Consider the following 18,491-nt stretch of genomic DNA (forward strand, 5'->3'; position numbering starts at 1 on the left):
ATGCATATAGGTTCCTTATTTTCAGAAAGAGGGGAATTTATAATGGAGAACAAAGAAATGGCTGACCAACTAAAAGCATACTCTCGTTCTGCCTTCACAAGGAGGACGCAAATAACATATCAGGAATGTTGGGGAACACAGGATTTAGTGAAAGGAAGGAACTGAAGGAAATCAGTATTGGTTAAAAAAAAGTGGTGTTGGGATAATTGTTGTGATTGAAGGTCAATAAATCACCAGAGCCTGATAATCTAAATCCCAGAGTACTAAAGGAAGTGGCCCTGGGAACATGAGATGCATTGGTGGTCATGTTCCAAGATTTTATAGACTCTGGAACAGATCCAACAGATTGGAGGGTAGCTAATGTAACCTTAGTATTTAAAAAGGGAGATAGAGGGAAAAAACAGGAATTAAAGACCTGTCAGCCTGATGTCGGTGGTGGGGAAAATTCTAGAGTCCATTAACAAAAATTTTATAGCAGGGCCCTTGATAATTAGTAAATTCAGACAAAGCCAGCATGGATTTACCAAAGGGAAATCATTCTTCACAAATCTACTGGAATTCTTGAGGAGCATATAAAAATGACTGTAATAATTTCTATAGGTATGTAAAGAGAAAAAGATTGATGAAGAGGAATATAGGTTCCTTATTGAGGATGTAACCAGTATAGTTAATGAGGGTGAACCAGTGGATGTGGTTTATTTGAACTTTCAAAAGGCTTTCGGCAAAGTCCCACATAAGAGCCTAGCATGTAAAATTAAAGCACAGGGGACTAGGGATTATGTATTGAGATGGATAGAAAATTGTTTGGCAGACAGGAAACAGTAGGAATAAACAGGTTATTTTCCGAATAGCAGGCAGTGACTAACGGGGTACCACAGGGTTCATGCTTGGACCTCAGCTATCACAATATATATTATTGATTTAGGTGAGGGATTGAAATGTAATATCACCAAATTTGCAGATAACACAAAGCTCGATGGAAGGGTAAACTGTGAGGAGGATGAAGAGATGCTTCAATGTGATTTAGGCAAATGCATGGCAGACAAAGTATAATGTGGGTAAATGTGAGGTTACCCATGTTGAAGACAAAAACAGGAAGACAGATTATTGTCTGACTGGCTATAAATTAAGAGGTGAATGTGCAATAAGTCACTGAAGGCAAACATACAGGTGCAGCAAGCAGTAAATAAAGCAAATGGTGTGTTGACCTTCATAGTGAGATGATTTGCGTATAGGAGAATATATATGTGAACAAGGGATGTCTTGCTGCAATTATATAGGGCCATGGTGAGGCCACAACTGGAATATTGTGTGCAATTTTGGTTTCCTTATCTGAAGAAGGATATTCTTGCTATGAAGGGAGAGCGGAGAATGTTTACCAGACTGATTCCTCGGATGGTGGGACTGATGTATGAGGAGAGATTAAGTCAGTTAGGACTACATTCAGAGTTCAGAAGAATGAGGGGGGAACCTCATAGAAACCTAGATGGATGGATGCAGGAAGGATGTTCTCAATGGTGGGGATGTCCAGAGCCAGGGGTCACAGGGTAGTCTGTTTAGGACTGAGATGAGGAGAACTTTGTTAATCCACAGAATGGTGAGCCTGTGGAATTTGCTCCAACAGGAAGCAGTTGAGACCAAAACGTTGTATATTTTCAAGGAGGCATTAGATACAGCTTTTGGGGCTAAGGGAATCAGAGGATATGGTGGGAAGGCAGGATCAGGCTATTGAGTTGGATGATCAGCCATGATCGTAACAAATAGCATGGCGGGCTGAATGGTCACCTCCTCCTATTTTCTGTGTTTCACCTGGACTGTGCAGGTTACACTTCTTTAAATTTTCTTTTATTTATTCCCTTTAAATTTTATGTAGTTTTTCATCAATAATAATTCTCTGTTTGATTTGACCTGGAAGTTGTTTACATGAACGATTGTTCAGTGTAGAATTATGATGACTGCTTTTAAACAAACCTTTAGTTAACTTTGCAATTCTGTGTTTGTTACTGCTGGTATGCAGTAACAAACTGCAGTGGGCAATTATTCATTGCTGTTCTCGTATTGCTTTAGAGGGAGTTCCGACAATGAAGAACATTTGAATCCTGAATAAGCAACTAGTGTATAACAGGCAGCTTTTTTAGTGATGTTGACCAGTCTTGTAATATGTTTTATGAAAATCCAGAGATAAACAAGGCAGTCTACCAGCAGCATTTCTGTCTGAAGCCAACACTCCCATATCAAGATGCTAATCTCTCAAAAGCATCTAAGATACATCGTGTATGTGCCCGACACCAGATTCCTGCAGCGACTGTTCCATTTTGAACTTGATCTCAGCAGGAGACACCCAAGAGACAGCAGAAACACTTCAGCAATGTCCTCAAGGCATCCCTGAAGGGAGCAATCATTTACCAACTCATGGGAGTGCCGCCTTTGTGACCAATCAAAAGCAGAAGTTTGATTTAGCAAGGGATCAAATGTATTAAGTGGCTTTATTGAGAGCACGCAGAGGGGAAGTCAAGATATCAAAGCACTCAAAACTCTACCCAGCTTGTCAAGCACCAGCAGCATCAGGTGGCAATCTGCAGATTAAACATTGGGGTTAGCAGGCAACTCGAAACCCATTGAAGCAGAATAAAAGCAAGTCATCGTCAATCCAATGGATCTGCTAAAGAATATCATATATAATTGATTTAGTAGGAAAATGCAGCATTTTTTAGTGTAAGTTATTCTTATCCAGAATCAGCATTTATTTCAAAATTTATCTCAAACTTTAAGACTATTTTTCAAACTGTGGCTTTTGAACAAAATTAAGAGCAACACGTAGTCTCGCACAGTTGAAAATTGAGACATCTACAAGATGATGTTAGAGCCATTACACACGTTGAAAAATATTTGCAATTAACCTCATCATTAGAAATATTAAAATATGTTAAAACCTGTCTTAATCACATATCTAATGGATCAAATGCTGAATCCATATCATGCATTTTTGTTTTATTATTTCATTCCTTTCATCAAAAACCCAGCAAATTGCTATTGTCCTTTCTCTGGATTCATATTATTGGTTGAAAGCGCAAATTTAAGAAGAAAATTGGTTGGTTTTACACAGTTGCATTTAAAAACAAATTAACCTGCCTAAAAATAGTAAGATTTTTAGGGAAGAGAAACAAAATATTGGATGGCCCACTGTGAGCATGTGAGTTTGCATCTGTGATTCACTGTCTATTATTGTGTATTGTACATACATTTATAAACATCGAAGCAATATAAATACTTGGTGTTCATAATTGTTGCCAATACAGTAAGTATACAGCTGATATTTTGAGAATCATTAAGTATTCAATCTGACAAGTAGTTGCACACAAACAAATGTTTCAAAACCCTTTTCATTCCAATCTGCCATTGCCTGTCTCTCGAATATGCTACATTGCACTTACTGCCAAAAGCCTGCTTGGCAAACATCCACCATTTTCTTTAGGTTTTCTTCTGCTGTTTGCAACAATACATTAATTTAGAACGTTTCAGAATCTTAGGACATATATGAACATAAGAACATAAGAAATAGGAGCAGGAGTAGGCCATCTAGCCCCTCGAGCCTGCCCCGCCATTCAATAAGATAATGGCTGATCTGTCGTGGCTCAGGTCCACATTCCCGCCCTCTCCCCATAACCCTTAATCCCCTTGCCTATCAAAAACCTATCAACCCGCGTCTTAAAAATATTGAGCGAGGCAGCCTCCACCACTTCAACGGGCAGAGAATTCCAGAGATTCACCACCCTTTGAGTGAAGAAGGTCCTCCTCAACTCCGTTCTAAACCGCCCCCCCTTTATCTTGAGGCTGTGCCCCCTAGTCCTACTATCCTTTCTGAGCGGGAAGAGTCTCTCCACCTCTATCCTATCCATCCCATTCAACATCTTGTACGTCTCAATGAGATCTCCCCTCATTCTTCTAAACTCTAACGAGTACAAGCCTAGTTTATTCAGCCTCTCCTCATAGCTCAACCCCCTCAACTCCAGCATCAGCCTAGTAAACCTCCTCTGCACTCCCTCCAAGGCCAAAATATCCTTGCGTAAGTGCGGCGACCAAAACTGCACACACTACTCCAGCTGCAGCCTCACCAGTGCCCTGTACAGCTGCAGCAAGACCTCCCTACTTTTATATTCAATCCCCCTCGCTATGAAGGCCAGCATCCCATTTGCCTTCCTGACCACCTGCTGCACCTGCAGGCTGGGTTTTTGCGACTCATGCACAAGGACCCCGAGGTCCCTCTGCACCGTCGCATGCTGCAGTTTTTCGCCACGTAAGTAATAGTCCTTCAAGAACATAAATAGGAGCAGGAGTAGGCCATCTGGCCCTTCGAGCCTGCCCCGCTGTTCAATAAGATCATGGCCGATCTGTCGTGGCTCAGTTCCACATTCCCGCCATCTCCCCATAACCCTTAATCCCCTCTCTTATCAAAAACCCATCAACCCGCGTCTTAAAAATATTTAGCGAGGCAGCCTCCACCACCTCAACGGGCAGAGAATTCCAGAGATTCACTACCCTTTGAGTGAAGGAGTTCTTCCTCAACTCCATTCTAAACCGCCCCCCCTTTATCTTGAGGCTGTGCCCCCTAGTCCTACTGTCCTTTCTGAGCGGGAAGAGTCTCTCCACCTCTATCCTATCCATCCCATTCATCATCTTGTACGTCTCAATGAGATCTCCCCTCATTCTTCTAAACTCTAACGAGTACAAGCCTAGTTTATTCAGCCTCTCCTCATAGCTCAACCCCCTCAACTCCGGCATCAGCCTAGTAAACCTCCTCTGCACTCCCTCCAAGGCCAAAATATCCTTGCGTAAGTATGGCGACCAAAACTGCACACAGTACTCCAGCTGCGGTCTCACCAATGCCCAAAACAGCCGCAGCAAGACCTCCCTACTTTTATATTCAATCCCCCTCGCTATGAAGGCCAGCATCCCATTTGCCTTCCTGACCACCTGCTGTACCTGCAAGCTGGGTTTTTGCGACTCATGCACAAGGACCCTGAGGTCCCTCTGCACTGTCGCCTGCTGCAGTTTTTCTCCACATAAGTAATAATCCTTCCTACCATTATTCCTACCAAAGTGGACAACCTCACATTTGCCAACGTTAAATTCCATTTGCCAGTTCCTGGCCCATTCGCCCAGCCTATCTAGATCCTTCTGCAGACTCTCCACACCCTCCACACAATTTGCCGTTCCACCAATCTTGGTGTCATCAGCAAATTTCGACACCATACACTCGGTTCCCTCCTCCAGATTATCTATATAAATTGTGAATGGCTGAGGCCCCAGCACTGACCCTGGGGCACTCCACTAGTCACCAACCGCCAATCCGAATAGCACCCACTGACCCCCACTCTCTGCCTCCTATTTGACAGCCAATCCTCTATCCACGCTAACACCCTACCCCCAACTCCATGCTCACTGACCTTCTGCAATAACCTCTTGTGAGGCACCTTGCCAAATGCCTTCTGAAAAGTGTTATATCCAAATATCCAAAGTGTTTTCCAGGCAATTAAATATTTTTGAAGTATGGTCACTTTGTTGCTTTGTAAGAAAATGTAGCAACCAATTTATGCCTGGAAAGGTTCCACAAACATCAATGAAATAATGACCACATAATCTGTTTTAGTGATGTTGATGAAGGACACATTAGTTAGATTATCCCTTGGTCTTCAAATCGTGCTGTGGGATCTTGGTATAGTTGAAATGGCAGACAGGATCTTGGCTCAAATTCTCATCCTACGGATGGTTTACCTAACAGTATAGCACTCTAAGTAGTGTCAACCTAGACTGGGTATTAAATTTCTAGAGTGGCAGTTAAACTCTTAACGTTCCACTCAGTGAGTGCCATCAGTCATAGAATAATAGAGGTTTACAGCTTGGAAACAGGCCCTTTGGCTCAACTTGTCCATGCCGCCCTGTTTTTAACCGCTAAGCTAGTCCCAATTGCCCGCACTTGGCCCATATCCCTTTACACCCAATGTACTGTCTAAATTCTTTTTAAAAGAGAAGATTGTACCCACCTCTACTACTGAATCTGGCTGCTCATTCCAGACACTTGCCACCCTCTGAAAAAAATTGCCCTTCTGGACCCTTTTGTATCGCTCCTCGCTCACCTTAAACCTACGCCCTCTAGTTTTAGACTCCCCTATCTTTGGGGGAAAACGTTGACTATCCACCTTACCTGTGCCCGTCATTATTTTATAGGCCTCTGTAAGATCACCCCTAAGCCTCCTATGCTCCAGGGAAAAAAGTTCCAGTCAATCTCCTTATAACTCAAACCATCAAATCCTGGTAGTATCCTAGTAAATCTTAACCTATTAAAAGGATAGTTTAATATCCTTTCCATAATAGGGTGACCAGAACTCTACACACTATTCCAACTGTGGCTTTACCAATGTCTTGAACAACTTCAACAAGACATCCCAATCCAGTATTCAGTGTCCTGATCAATGAAATCAAGCATGCTGTATGCTTTCTTCACCATCCGGTCCACCTGTGACTCCACTTTCAAGAAGCTATCAACCTGTTCCCCTAGATCTCTTTGTTCTATAACTCTCCCCAGTGCCCTATCATTAACTAAGTCCTGCCCTGGTTCAATCTACCAAATGCATCACCTCACATTTATCTAAATTGAACTCCATCTGCCATTTGTTAGCCCAATGGCTGAATTGATCAAGATCCCATTGCTATCCTTGATAACCTTTTTCACTGTTTACCATGTCACCAATCTTGATGTCGTCATGCCATCTAAATTTTTATCCAAATCATTAATTTAAATAACGAATAACAGTGCACCCAGCACTGACTCCTGAGGCACTCTGCTGGTCACAGGCCTCCAGTTTGAAAAACAACCCTCTCCAGCCATTCTGTTTTCTGTCATCAAGCCAATTTTGTATCCAATTGGCTGCCTCACCTTGGATCCCATGAGGTTTAACCTAAAGCAACAAACTACCATACTGTACCTTGTCAAAGGCCTTGCTAAAGTCCATGTAGACAACATCAACTGCCTGGTCCTCATTTACCTTCTTGGTTACTCCTTCAAAAAACTCAACTAAATTCGTGAGACCTGATTTTCCACTCTCAAAGCTATGCTGACTGTCTCTAATCAGTTCTTGCTCCTCTAAATGTCTCTAGATCCTGTCTCTCAGAATACCTTCTAACAACTTACTCACTACAGATGTTAGGCTCCCCAGCCTATAGTTCCCAAGCTGCCCCCTGCAGGCCACCTTAAACAAAGGCATAATATTTGCCATCCTTCAATCTTCAGACCTATGACCGTCGCTAATTCAAATATCATTGTTTAGGGGATCTGCAATTTGCTCCCTAGCCTCCCACAATATCCTAGGATACACTTCATGAAGTCCTGGGTATTTATCTACCTTGATACGCTTTAAGACTTCCAGCACCACCACCTCTGTAATATGTACACTCCACAAGACATTACTATTTAGTTCCCAAGTTCCCTAACATTTATGTCTTTCTCAACAGTAAATACTGGTGAGAAATAGTCATTTAGGATCACACCCATCTTTTGTAGATCCACACATAAATGATCTTGTTGATCCTTAGGTGACCCTACTCTCTCCGTAATTATTATTTTGCCCTTTATGTATTTGTAGAAGCTTTTTAGATTCTCCTTTGCCTTATCTGCCACAGCAATCTTGTGTCCCCTTTTTGCCCTCATGGTTTCTCTCTTGAGCTACTCTGACACCCTCTATACTCTTGAAGGGATCGATTTGATCCCAGCTGCCTGATGCATGTTATGTGTTGCCACCTCCTTCTTGATGTGGGTATGCCGGCGTTGGACTGGCATAAACACAGTAAAAAGTCTGACAACACCAGGTTTTAGTCCAACCTATTTATTTGATAATATACTCACAAGCTTTCGAGGGGACTGCCTCTTCGTCAGGTGAATGGAGAGTTCTGGCCTCTCCATTCACCTGACGAAGAGGCAGTCCCCTTGAAAGCTTGTGAGTATATTATCAAATAAATAGGTTGGACTAAAACCTGGTGTTGTCAGACCACCTTCTTGACCAGGACTTCAATATCCCGAGTCATCCAGTACTCCCTACATCTACCAACTTGCCCTTTACTCAAAAAGGAATGTGCTTACCCTGAACCCTGGCTAACACACTTTTGAAAGCCCCCAACTCATCAGATGTCCCTTTGCCTGCCAACAGGCTCCCCCAGTCAACTTTTGAAAGTTCCTGTCGAATACCATCAGAATTGCCTTGCCCCAATTTAGAAGTTTAACTTTTGGTCCAGACCTATTATTCTCCATAGCTATCTTAAAACTAATGGAATTATGGTCACTGGTCCTAAAGTAATCCCTCACTAACACTTCTGTCATCTGCCTTTCCTTGCCTCCCAAGAGGAGGTCAAGTTTTGCCCCTCTCTAGTTGGGCCATCCACATACTGAATGAGAAATTCTTTCTGAATACACTCAACAATTTCTCTCCATCTAAGCCCTTAATACTATGGTTTTCCTAGTCAATGTTGGGAAAGTTAGAGTCCCCTACTATTATTGTCCTTTTTTTTGGAGCTGTTTGTAATCTTATATATTTGCTGCTCAATTTCCCGTTGATTATTTGGGGACCTATTGTACAGTCCAATCAAAATGACACCCCCTTCTTATTTGTCAGGTCTACAGTGGGTGAGCCCTCGGTAATGTCCCCTCTCAGTACTGCCATGATGTCCTTCCTAATCAAAACCGCAACTCTCCCTCTCTTATCTCCTGTTCTATTTTTCCTATAGCATCTGTACCCTGGAACATTGAGCTGCCAGCCCTGTCCCTTCCTTAGCCATGTTTCAGTAATAGCTATAATAGCACAGCCTCATGTACCCACCCATGCCCTGAGGTCATCTGCCTTGCCTGTCAGATTTCTTGCAATGAAATAAATGCAGTTTAATCTAGACATCCCTTAATCAGTGATGACTAAATAAAATTTACACTTCAAATGTAAATAAAAAGATACACATCTTTCTTATTTGACACACAACTCTAATTAGTTGCACAGTTTTGTAGAATTATGAGATTCCTAAAAGTAGGGCAAGCCCTTTATATGCAAAAAAAAAGCCTCACCAGCTAATACAGATCATTATGGAAACAGCAGGTTAAAAGTTAAGCATTTAAAAAGCAAATGTGTCAAAATACAGCTCCCTTCTTCTATTGTCTTCCATATTGCACATAAATTCAATCTGAATTCAGTATAATGAGTTTGTTTAAAAAGCAAAAGATCTGAAAGGAAGTTTGCAGTTTTTCACTAGTAGCTGTCATCCACTTAGAAGTTGTAGTTTCCAGCAAGTTCATTAATTTTGATATCATCATGAATCCTCGAATATAGTTGCATAAACATGTCCCATGGTCAGAAGATTGCACCCAATGTGGTACAATGAACACCTGGAATCTATTTGAACAGTGGTTCTGAGTGCAAATGGAAATGTATTAAATTAGAACGTGATTCTTTTTTAAATCTCATGAAACAACCATATATCCTGGAAAAACACACCACTTGCTTGCTAAGGTACTATAAATTTGAAATGTAATCTCTGCATGTAATCCATGATTAACACGCTTTATATTTTTTGGTGGTTGTGGGCTTTTTGTTAGAATTATACTTGCCCATGGAATTGCTGTACGCTTTTGTCTGCAAGTTGCTGCCAGTCAACTATCCAAAAAGTATAATTGTTTCTATCATTTATCTGTAACCTTTGCAAACAGGGATGATCAGCTTTTTACCATTTATATAGATGATCTGGAGGAGGGAACCGAGTGCAGGGTGTCGAAATTTGCTGATGACACCAAGATTGGGGGAAAGGCAAATTGTGCGGAGGGTGTGGAGAGTCTGCAGAAGGATCTAGATAGGCTGGGCGAATGGGCCAGGAAATGGCAAATGGAATTTAATGTTGGCAAGTGTGAGGTGGTCCACTTTGGTAGGAAGAATGGTAGGAAGGACTATTACTTACGTGGCGAAAAACTGCAGCAGGCGACGGTGCAGAGGGACCTCGGGGTCCTTGTGCATGAGTCGCAAAAACCCAGCTTGCAGGTGCAGCAGGTGGTCAGGAAGGCGAATGGGATGCTGGCCTTCATAGCGAGGGGGATTGAATATAAAAGTAGGGAGGTCTTGCTGCAGCTGTATAGGGCATTGGTGAGGCCGCAGCTGGAGTACTGTGTGCAGTTTTGGGCGCCGCACCTGCGCAAGGATATTTTGGCCCTGGAGGGAGTGCAGAGGAGGTTTACTAGGCTGATACCGGAGTTGAGGGGATTGAGCTATGAGGAGAGGCTGAATAAACTAGGCTTGTACTCGTTAGAGTTTAGAAGAATGAGGGGAGATCTCATTGAGACGTATAAGATGATGAATGGGATGGATAGGATAGAGGTGGAGAGACTCTTCCCGCTCAAAAAAGACAGTAGGACTAGGGGGCACAGCCTCAAGATAAAGGGGAGGCGGTTTAGAACGGAGTTGAGGAGGAACTTCTTCACTCAAAGGGTGGTGAATCTCTGGAATTCTCTGCCCGTTGAAGTGGTGGAGGCTGCCTCGCTAAATATTTTTAAGAAGCGGGTTGATGCGTTCTTGATAAGAGAGGGGATTAAGGGTTATGGGGAGAGGGCGGGAAAGTGGAACTGAGCCACAACAGATCAGCCATGATCTTATTGAATGGCGGGGCAGGCTCGAAGGGCTAGATGGCTTATTCCTGCTCCTATTTCTTATGTTCTTATAAGGAGTAAACCTTTTAGAACTGAGGTGAGGAGAAATTTCTTCACTCAGAGGGTAGTGAATGTGTGGAATTCACTACCACTGAATGTAGTTGAGGCCAAAGCATTGTTTGATTTCAAAAAGAAATTAGATACCACTCTTGGGGCTAAAGGGTATGGGAAGAAGGGGGTTATTGAAAGCTGATATGATCAACCATGATCAAAATGAATGGCGGAGCAGTCTCGAAGAGCTGAATGGCCTATTCCAGCTTCTAGTTTCTATGTTTCGATGAACCAAGTCTAAACCAAGGATGTTAGTTAAAATGTCAAATCAAGTACAGAATGCAAAATAGAGAGGGTAAAAAAAGTTGAATTAAGAGAGAAAGATTAGACTGAAAAGAAAAACCTATCAATAATTAATGCTGAAGGAATCAGAATGCATGCAACTATTTTTTTCAATGATCAAGACAAATTTCATAGCGAGGGGGATTGAATATAAAAGTAGGGAGGTCTTGCTGCGGCTGTATAGGGCATTGATGAGGCCGCAGCTGGAGTACTGTGTGCAGTTTTGGGCGCCGTACTTACGCAAGGATATTTTGGCCTTGGAGGGAGTGCAGAGGAGGTTTACTAGGCTGACGCCAGAGTTGAAGGGGTTGAGCTATGAGGAGAGGCTGAATAAACTAGGCTTGTACTCGTTAGAGTTTAGAAGAATGAGGGGAGATCTCATTGAGACGTATAAGATGATGAATGGGATGGATAGGATAGAGGTGGAGAGACTCTTCCCGCTCAGAAAGGACAGTAGGACTAGGAGGCACAGCCTCAAGATAAAGGGGGGGTGGTTTAGAACGGAGTTGAGGAAGAACTTCTTCACTCAAAGGGTGGTGAATCTCTGGAATTCTCTGCCCGTTGAAGTGGTGGAGGTTACCTCGCTAAATATTTTTAAGACGCGGGTTGATGGGTTTTTGATAAGAGAGGGGATTAAGGGTTATGGGGAGAGGGTGGGAATGTGGAACTGAGCCACAACAGATCAGTCATGATCTTATTGAATGGCGGGGCAGGCCCGAAGGGCTAGTTGGCCTACTCCTGCTCCTATTTCTTATGTTGTTTGACACTAATCACATTTTACCACATTGTTAGAAGAATTCTTGAACTTTTTTTTAAACACATTTGGTTTATCTATTGTTACTTGCAATGCATATGTTATTTGCTGAGCAAACCAAATTTCAGGAGTAAACTTGACTTTGTGATCGTGGACTTTTTTTGTGTTCTGCATCAAGAAGAAATCTACTGATCCCAGTAGCATAGAATTCCGGTAATATGTTTGGGATTTGAAAATAAAAGTACAAGTTTTATTAACAAAAAGAAACTGAAACTTAAGCTCACAAGATGACAGTTACATAATAAAAATAGTCTGACAGGACATCCCTCATAAAAAACACAATTAGTTAGAACTCACACCTTCCTTTATAGATTCTTAACTCTGCAAATCCAAGGCAAAACTTTAGTAGAGGTACACCACACAATCTCACATTCACTTCCACTCTGCTGTCCAAATCCAAGGATGTTCAGAAACAAGATCACTTACTGCAACATATATTTTTCTGGCTTGACCAGATGGCTGATTCCAAATTTGTACCTTTCCTCAGCACAGAGCTATCCCATGAGGTCTTCCCCAAACAACTCAGCTCAACATTGTTCCTTAAATAATATTTTTCCTGTTCAGTTTCAATTCTATTGTCCTTAGAACCTCTTTGAACTTAACTTTTCCAAAATAGTAAAATATTTTAGGTAAAATAAAATTTAATGACCTTCCCTTGTTTATTTGCGAAATTTTTGCAAGTAGACACCTTTTACTGTCCTTGGAAATTTAACAACTGAAAAACCAAGTCCCTATCTCCTAATGCAATTTTTTAAAAACAGAATGTATTTACTTAAATTTACTCTACCATAGCTTTTTTCTACAAATGCATGCATTTTGCACCTCTATTGCTTTTATCGCACCACTCTCCCAGACAAGGTGGCTCCATTAAACTTATCCTAGTTTAATTAAATCATTTACATGCGCGCACACACATATGCACAGCCTTCTTTACAGACTAAAACAATATTCCCCAAAAATATATTTTTGAAATCGATCATCACATTTTGAAGTAAATATAAGTAATTATGAAGTAAATATAACAAATGTACCATTCGATTTGAATGGTGAGTCAGGTGGTGAGATGCTTCTCTCGTGCAGCCGGTGAAGGAGGAAGTCATATCGGACAGCAATATCCAGATTCTCGCATTTCACATTGCATTTCTACCAGAGCATTGACACAGGCTGTGGTTTGGGGCTGTGAGCCAGGAAAATGAAAGGGGGAAAAGATTAAAAGGAAAATACTGCATGCTAGCTCTAAACATTTTTTTAAAAACATTTTCTCATTTAATTATCCACAACTGAAGAATTTTTGTCTCTGTTGTTGAATATGTGAACTTTTTCAATTCAAAGTATTCCACTACACATTCATATCAAATATTGCATTGATTGTAATTATTCTAATTAGTCTGAAGTGGTTTTAAAATTTTTAAATACATTAGAAGCTTTGAAACAAGTGCAATTTAACTGTGACCTCCTTTCATTTAGCTAAGCGTTGTAAGATGCCATATTCTGTGAATTCGCTGAAATTAAAATGAGTATGCAGAGCAGGATTTTCTCTATTCACCCGAAACAGCTGATCAGTAACCGTTGGAAAACATTGTTTGTTGTGGTGTCTGGTGTTTGGAAAGCACTTTATTCTCACCTGTCAAGTTAAATGATAAACTAATTCCCTCATTAGGAATCTTGGTTGCGTATATTGTTCTACTTTGCTGAAGATATCATTCCTTTCGGTCTGAGTTGAATCATTGTGAGCAGAAATCAATTGCACAAAGTCTATATAATGCTGTGTAAACTTTGCATTAATCCCATGTGCAAACGTTACAAAGATCCAAGTTGATTTAGCAAAGATGAAAACAAAAATGGTCAGACATTCAGCCCATGTCACTCATCTTTTCATAGAGGCTTTAGTTACTCAGTGATTAGAATGTAGAACCTGCCACCACATGGAGTGCTTGAGGCAAATATAGATTAATTTAAGGAGAAGTAGATTGGCGAGAAAGGAATGGAAGAAGATGCTGATAGGGTTGGATGAAGTAAAGTGGGGGAGTCTATTGTATCACATAGCTGTAAGTGCAATGTAATAGGGCAATTATCAGCCAGTTTAATGCTTGAGTAATATATACAATTTTTTTTTGCAAACCCTCTGGCATGTTTTTTTCCTGAGCTTAGTTAATCTTTTCTTAACATTCTAGCCCACAGCACCAGTCATTTGCGAGTTTTTAACGATGATGGCAATTTGCCATACAGCTGTACCTGAGAGGGATGTTGACAAGATAATCTATCAAGCATCCTCCCCAGGTAAGAGTTAATAACCAATAGGTGAAATTAATTGGGCTGCATATTTGTATGCTATGTAAGAGCTTATATTTTTAAAAATGTTCTCTAAAATAGTGCTGTAGTGAGGTATTAAAACATTATGACCCATTTCCACAACGTTTGTAGGCAATTGGGTATGGCATAAGATGATGAAGAGCCAAATTTTCATTATGTTAAGATACTTAAGCCGGATATATACTGATAATGGTGTGATTTCTGCTAATTCAGCAGCCAAATTGCACTTCAACTTGGCTATTTGTGTTGGCATTATTTTAACTTGGATTCTGATATTTATGAACTGGCTCTGAATTTATCCTGCTGAATCTTATTTCTCTCTCACACTAACATAGATTTGTATATCCAATCATGTACTTACAAGGGGTCCCAACTATGTATGGCTTACCACTGCACCAGTCCAGTATGACTGAATGAGAACAGTATCATTGGAACCAAAGTATATTTACATAATTATGATGAGTATGGTGAAATAGGCACCACTCCAGGATTTAACTACATTGTCCTGCACTGGAATGTGACCTTGCCAGAATGATGCCTTTTAAAAGAAACACTAAACCAAGGCACTATTCATTCAAATAGAACATCATTTTCTGGCTCCCTGGCTAACAATTATCCTTCAATTAATATTATCAAAATTGATTTAAAATAATTTATCTTGTTTGCTATAGGCAGATTTGCTGTTGCATTTAACACTTTACAGTTACTACAGCTCAACAGTAAGTTATCGCTGTGAATTATTTTAGGATGTTCCTGAAGTTCTGTAACATGAAATATAAATGCAAGCTTTTTCCTTTCTTATTGACTACTTTCCAAATTATTTATCTGTTGAATGTGAAACCAGCTATTCCTTTCTGATTATTCTGTAGATCTTTAAAGCATATGCTGTGAAGATCGGTTTTGAAAACTCTCTCCCCATCTTTAAACCCAAATCAACAATCATGCTTTTCACTCCTGTCCCTAAATTTTCCACATTACCTGCCATCCATTTTGTTTCTTAAGAGCTTTAGGTCATTAGAATGAAGAGTTTGTTGCATGCAAGAGGCAGGATTAAATTGTGAAGTGGATTTATGGCAAAGTAGGGGAAATGTTGCAAGAGGGACTCAACTCTAGTCTGCATCGGAATGAAGCAAGAGTCATAATTATAGTATGAGGACTCTGGGTTTGTACTTGGAGTTTTGAAGGATGAGGGGAGATCTTATTGAAACTTATAGGATACTGTGAGGCCTGGATAGAGTGGACATGGAGAGGATGTTTCCACTAGTAGGAAAAACCAGAACCAGAAGAGACAACCTCAGGCTAAAGGGATGATCCTTTAAAACATTTCTTCAACCAGAGAGTGGTGAATCTGTGGAACTCTGTGCCACAGAAGGCTATGAAGGCCAGACCGTTGAGTGTCTTTAAGACAGAGAGAGATATAGATTATTGATTGATTAGGGGTTATAGGGAAAATGAGGATGAGAAAAATATCAGCCATGATTGAATGGCAGAGCGGACTCAATGGGCCGAGTGGCCTAATTCTGCTCCTGTGTCTTAATGTCTTATCAAATATGCTGTAGCATTGTAAACTGTTGATGGGAGATGCTCCTTGTGCCTTATCATATCTTTGCATTGTTCAAGATAAAATCTTGAATACACTGGAAAGTGCGCATGGATCTGTCCTGATAGTTTGTATGTTAGTACTTAGACATTCTGGTGGATATATCATTAGCTTGAGTTAGTTTTTCAAAGCCAGAGTGTGAACGAAGCCTTGGTCTTTCTCACCTTTCCACAATTATAGCAAAATTCCAATACCATGGAAACTAACACCACATTTTGAGCACGTACTTACAAGTTCTACATTGTGACATGGAATTATAAGGACTGGAGTGCATTTCTCTTCTGGTCCATTTGCAAGAGCCAGGATTAAGTTGTGAAATGGATTTATGGCAAAGTAGGGGAAATATTGCAAGAGGGGACCAACTCCAGTCTGCATTGGAATGAAGCAAGAGTCATGATCCCTCAATGTCTTTTGCTAACAGTTGAATTGTGTGACTGGTTTGAGTTGAATCAGTATTGCGTAATGTTATCACTGATCTAGAAACGCTTTGCAGCTGTTGCAAAGGAATGAGAAAGAACGGCTTTGGATTTGAAGTTTCCTTTAGTTGAACAAAATGTTCATACAAATAAAAATAAAATTTCACCTGTTAGATTCATAAACTGTAAACAGATTCTCGATACAACAAGCACTACTAGCACCAAAAAGCCCACCTGTGTCTGTTGAAAAGCCGAAAACTCTGGATTATTTCCAGTAACTCAAGCCCAATGTGGTGTCACTGTGAAAAATCCTGTGATTTTCCTATTTACTGAAAGGTAGTTGTTCTTTCAATAGCATCTCTCTCGATCATCTGTATGAAAGCTTGAGTTTCAATTTCTCTAAGAAATGCACCTCCAGTTAAAAGTTTCTGATATAACTGAGAAGTTCTTTCTGGAACAGTCCAAGAAGTCATCACTAGCTGAGAAACATCCTGCATGGATTTAGCGAAATAGAAGTCTAATGGACTTAATACATCACTTCCCAACTACAGTCGCATCTGCTCAATCTTGTGGCTCTGCAGCTGTCATATGAGATGTGGGATTACAATTATCCTTTCTTTCTTTACTTATTACTTGATCATGGGCTGTATCCCAGCACTTAAATTTGACTGCAATTGTAACCCATCATCAAATCTTCTTTAAAAAAAACATTCCAGTCGAGTCTCAGTTTATAAGGTCCATTAGCTACTTGCTAATGCATTCTTGGGACTTGGACCTTGTATTAATCAATGCTGTCAATAAAATTTATTCAGAATTAGTCCTGAATGTAACACAGAAGCTAATCATCACTTTTGCAGATGATTGCTTCTTCTTAGAAAACAATGATTTGGTTTACATGTTTTAGATATTTGAATCAGTAATTGAAAATATTCTTTTTTCTTAATTTTTATATTTGATTGCCATTTCAGAAAATTGAGTTTTCTTAATGTTCATTTAAGTAAATGTAGTTTGTTGAAATTTGGCCAATTTTTGACTGAATGATTATAAGCAGATTCTTTGTTCCCTCTTAGTATTTCTGATATAAAGGTCTACCTGTAAGGGTCTGTTTTCTTTGGCAGATAACACAATCAAAATAAAAATGTAAATTCCATCAGTTGCAGATGGCATCTGGTACTCAAAGGACAAATCAATCTCCCCTAATTTGTCGGAACACTCTGGCCCTGTGCTCTTAAATTACGCATATTTTAAAACTACTAGATTGGTTACACTGTTATGGCAAAGAAGTGAATTAACTCTGCTTTGGGCCTTTTTTTTTTAAATGCACAACATTGATGCATTGGAGAGCAGTGATAGAATTCATCTGACAAGTAGCTGAGTCATACAGTGCAGGAAAGATCCAGGTTTGGTCCATTGTTTGCATTGTTAGTTTATCCCAGTCAGGGTACTGGGGCGTCAAATGTCCCCTCAGTAGCTTGCAGTTAGGGAAGGTTGTTCAGACATTTCACTATTGATTACTATCCAGCAGATATACATTGGTAATTTATGTGAACATATGTTTGGTGAGGATATGCTCGTGATGTTTCTTTGCAGCCAAGTAACCTGTTGAGACCCACTGTAAACCCACATTTGAATTAATGTCTGTGAATGCAAGATACCAGAGTGCAGAATGCTCTTGTAAAACTATACCCTGGGAAGTGATTGGTGCTTTTAGAAGAAGTGGACTCTTTTTTTAATCCATACCTTGGCTAGCACATGGACCAATAAACACCATTTGAATTTTAACATCTGCAGTCTAACAGTCTGAGCTAGCTTACATGCTTTTACATGTTTACATCATTGCTAGATCTCAACATCTAGTTTGAAGCTATCATATACTTAGATTTCCAAAAGGTTTTTGATAAGATACACCATAAGGGGCTTCTCTACAAGGCTTAAGTGTACATATATTAAGCTGAATTGATGATTGGCTGGAAGGACAGGTAGAAAATATTTAGATAACTTTGTGGAGTTTAGAGATAGACAAAAACAGCAGCAGAGAGAGAAAGCTGGGAGTTATGGATTAAGTCAAAGTGATGCTACAGGAGCTCCATAAGTTGATTGGTAAGTACAGTTTTCTCTGGACCCATCATGGAGGAGGTGATTGATGAGTGACTAGTGAGATAGAATATTATACCATTCAATAGTAAACACTTTATATAGAGTTTAAGGCAGGCTTATCTGTTACATCAAAAGTAACTCTTCAAATGCAGACAATAAAAATAGAACAAAACTTACTCCAACTTA

The 18,491-nt window shown here is 40.2% G+C and overlaps 1 protein-coding gene across 3 annotated transcripts in view; it reads left to right on the plus strand.

Annotated features, from left to right (window-relative positions):
• atp8a1 (ATPase phospholipid transporting 8A1) overlaps positions 1–18,491 on the plus strand; it is a 362,709-nt gene that overhangs the window by 153,522 nt on the left and 190,696 nt on the right. For all 3 annotated transcript variants that reach the window (XM_080188142.1, XM_080188135.1, XM_080188148.1), the window contains exon 16: positions 14,054–14,159. In XM_080188142.1, the coding sequence (XP_080044268.1) occupies positions 14,054–14,159 (106 nt within the window). The remainder of the gene's footprint in view (positions 1–14,053; positions 14,160–18,491) is intronic.

This window comes from Carcharhinus amblyrhynchos, chromosome 1 (genome assembly GCF_965287045.1).
Source record: "Carcharhinus amblyrhynchos chromosome 1, sCarAmb.v2.hapA, whole genome shotgun sequence".
Classification (NCBI taxonomy): Eukaryota; Metazoa; Chordata; class Chondrichthyes; order Carcharhiniformes; family Carcharhinidae; genus Carcharhinus; species Carcharhinus amblyrhynchos.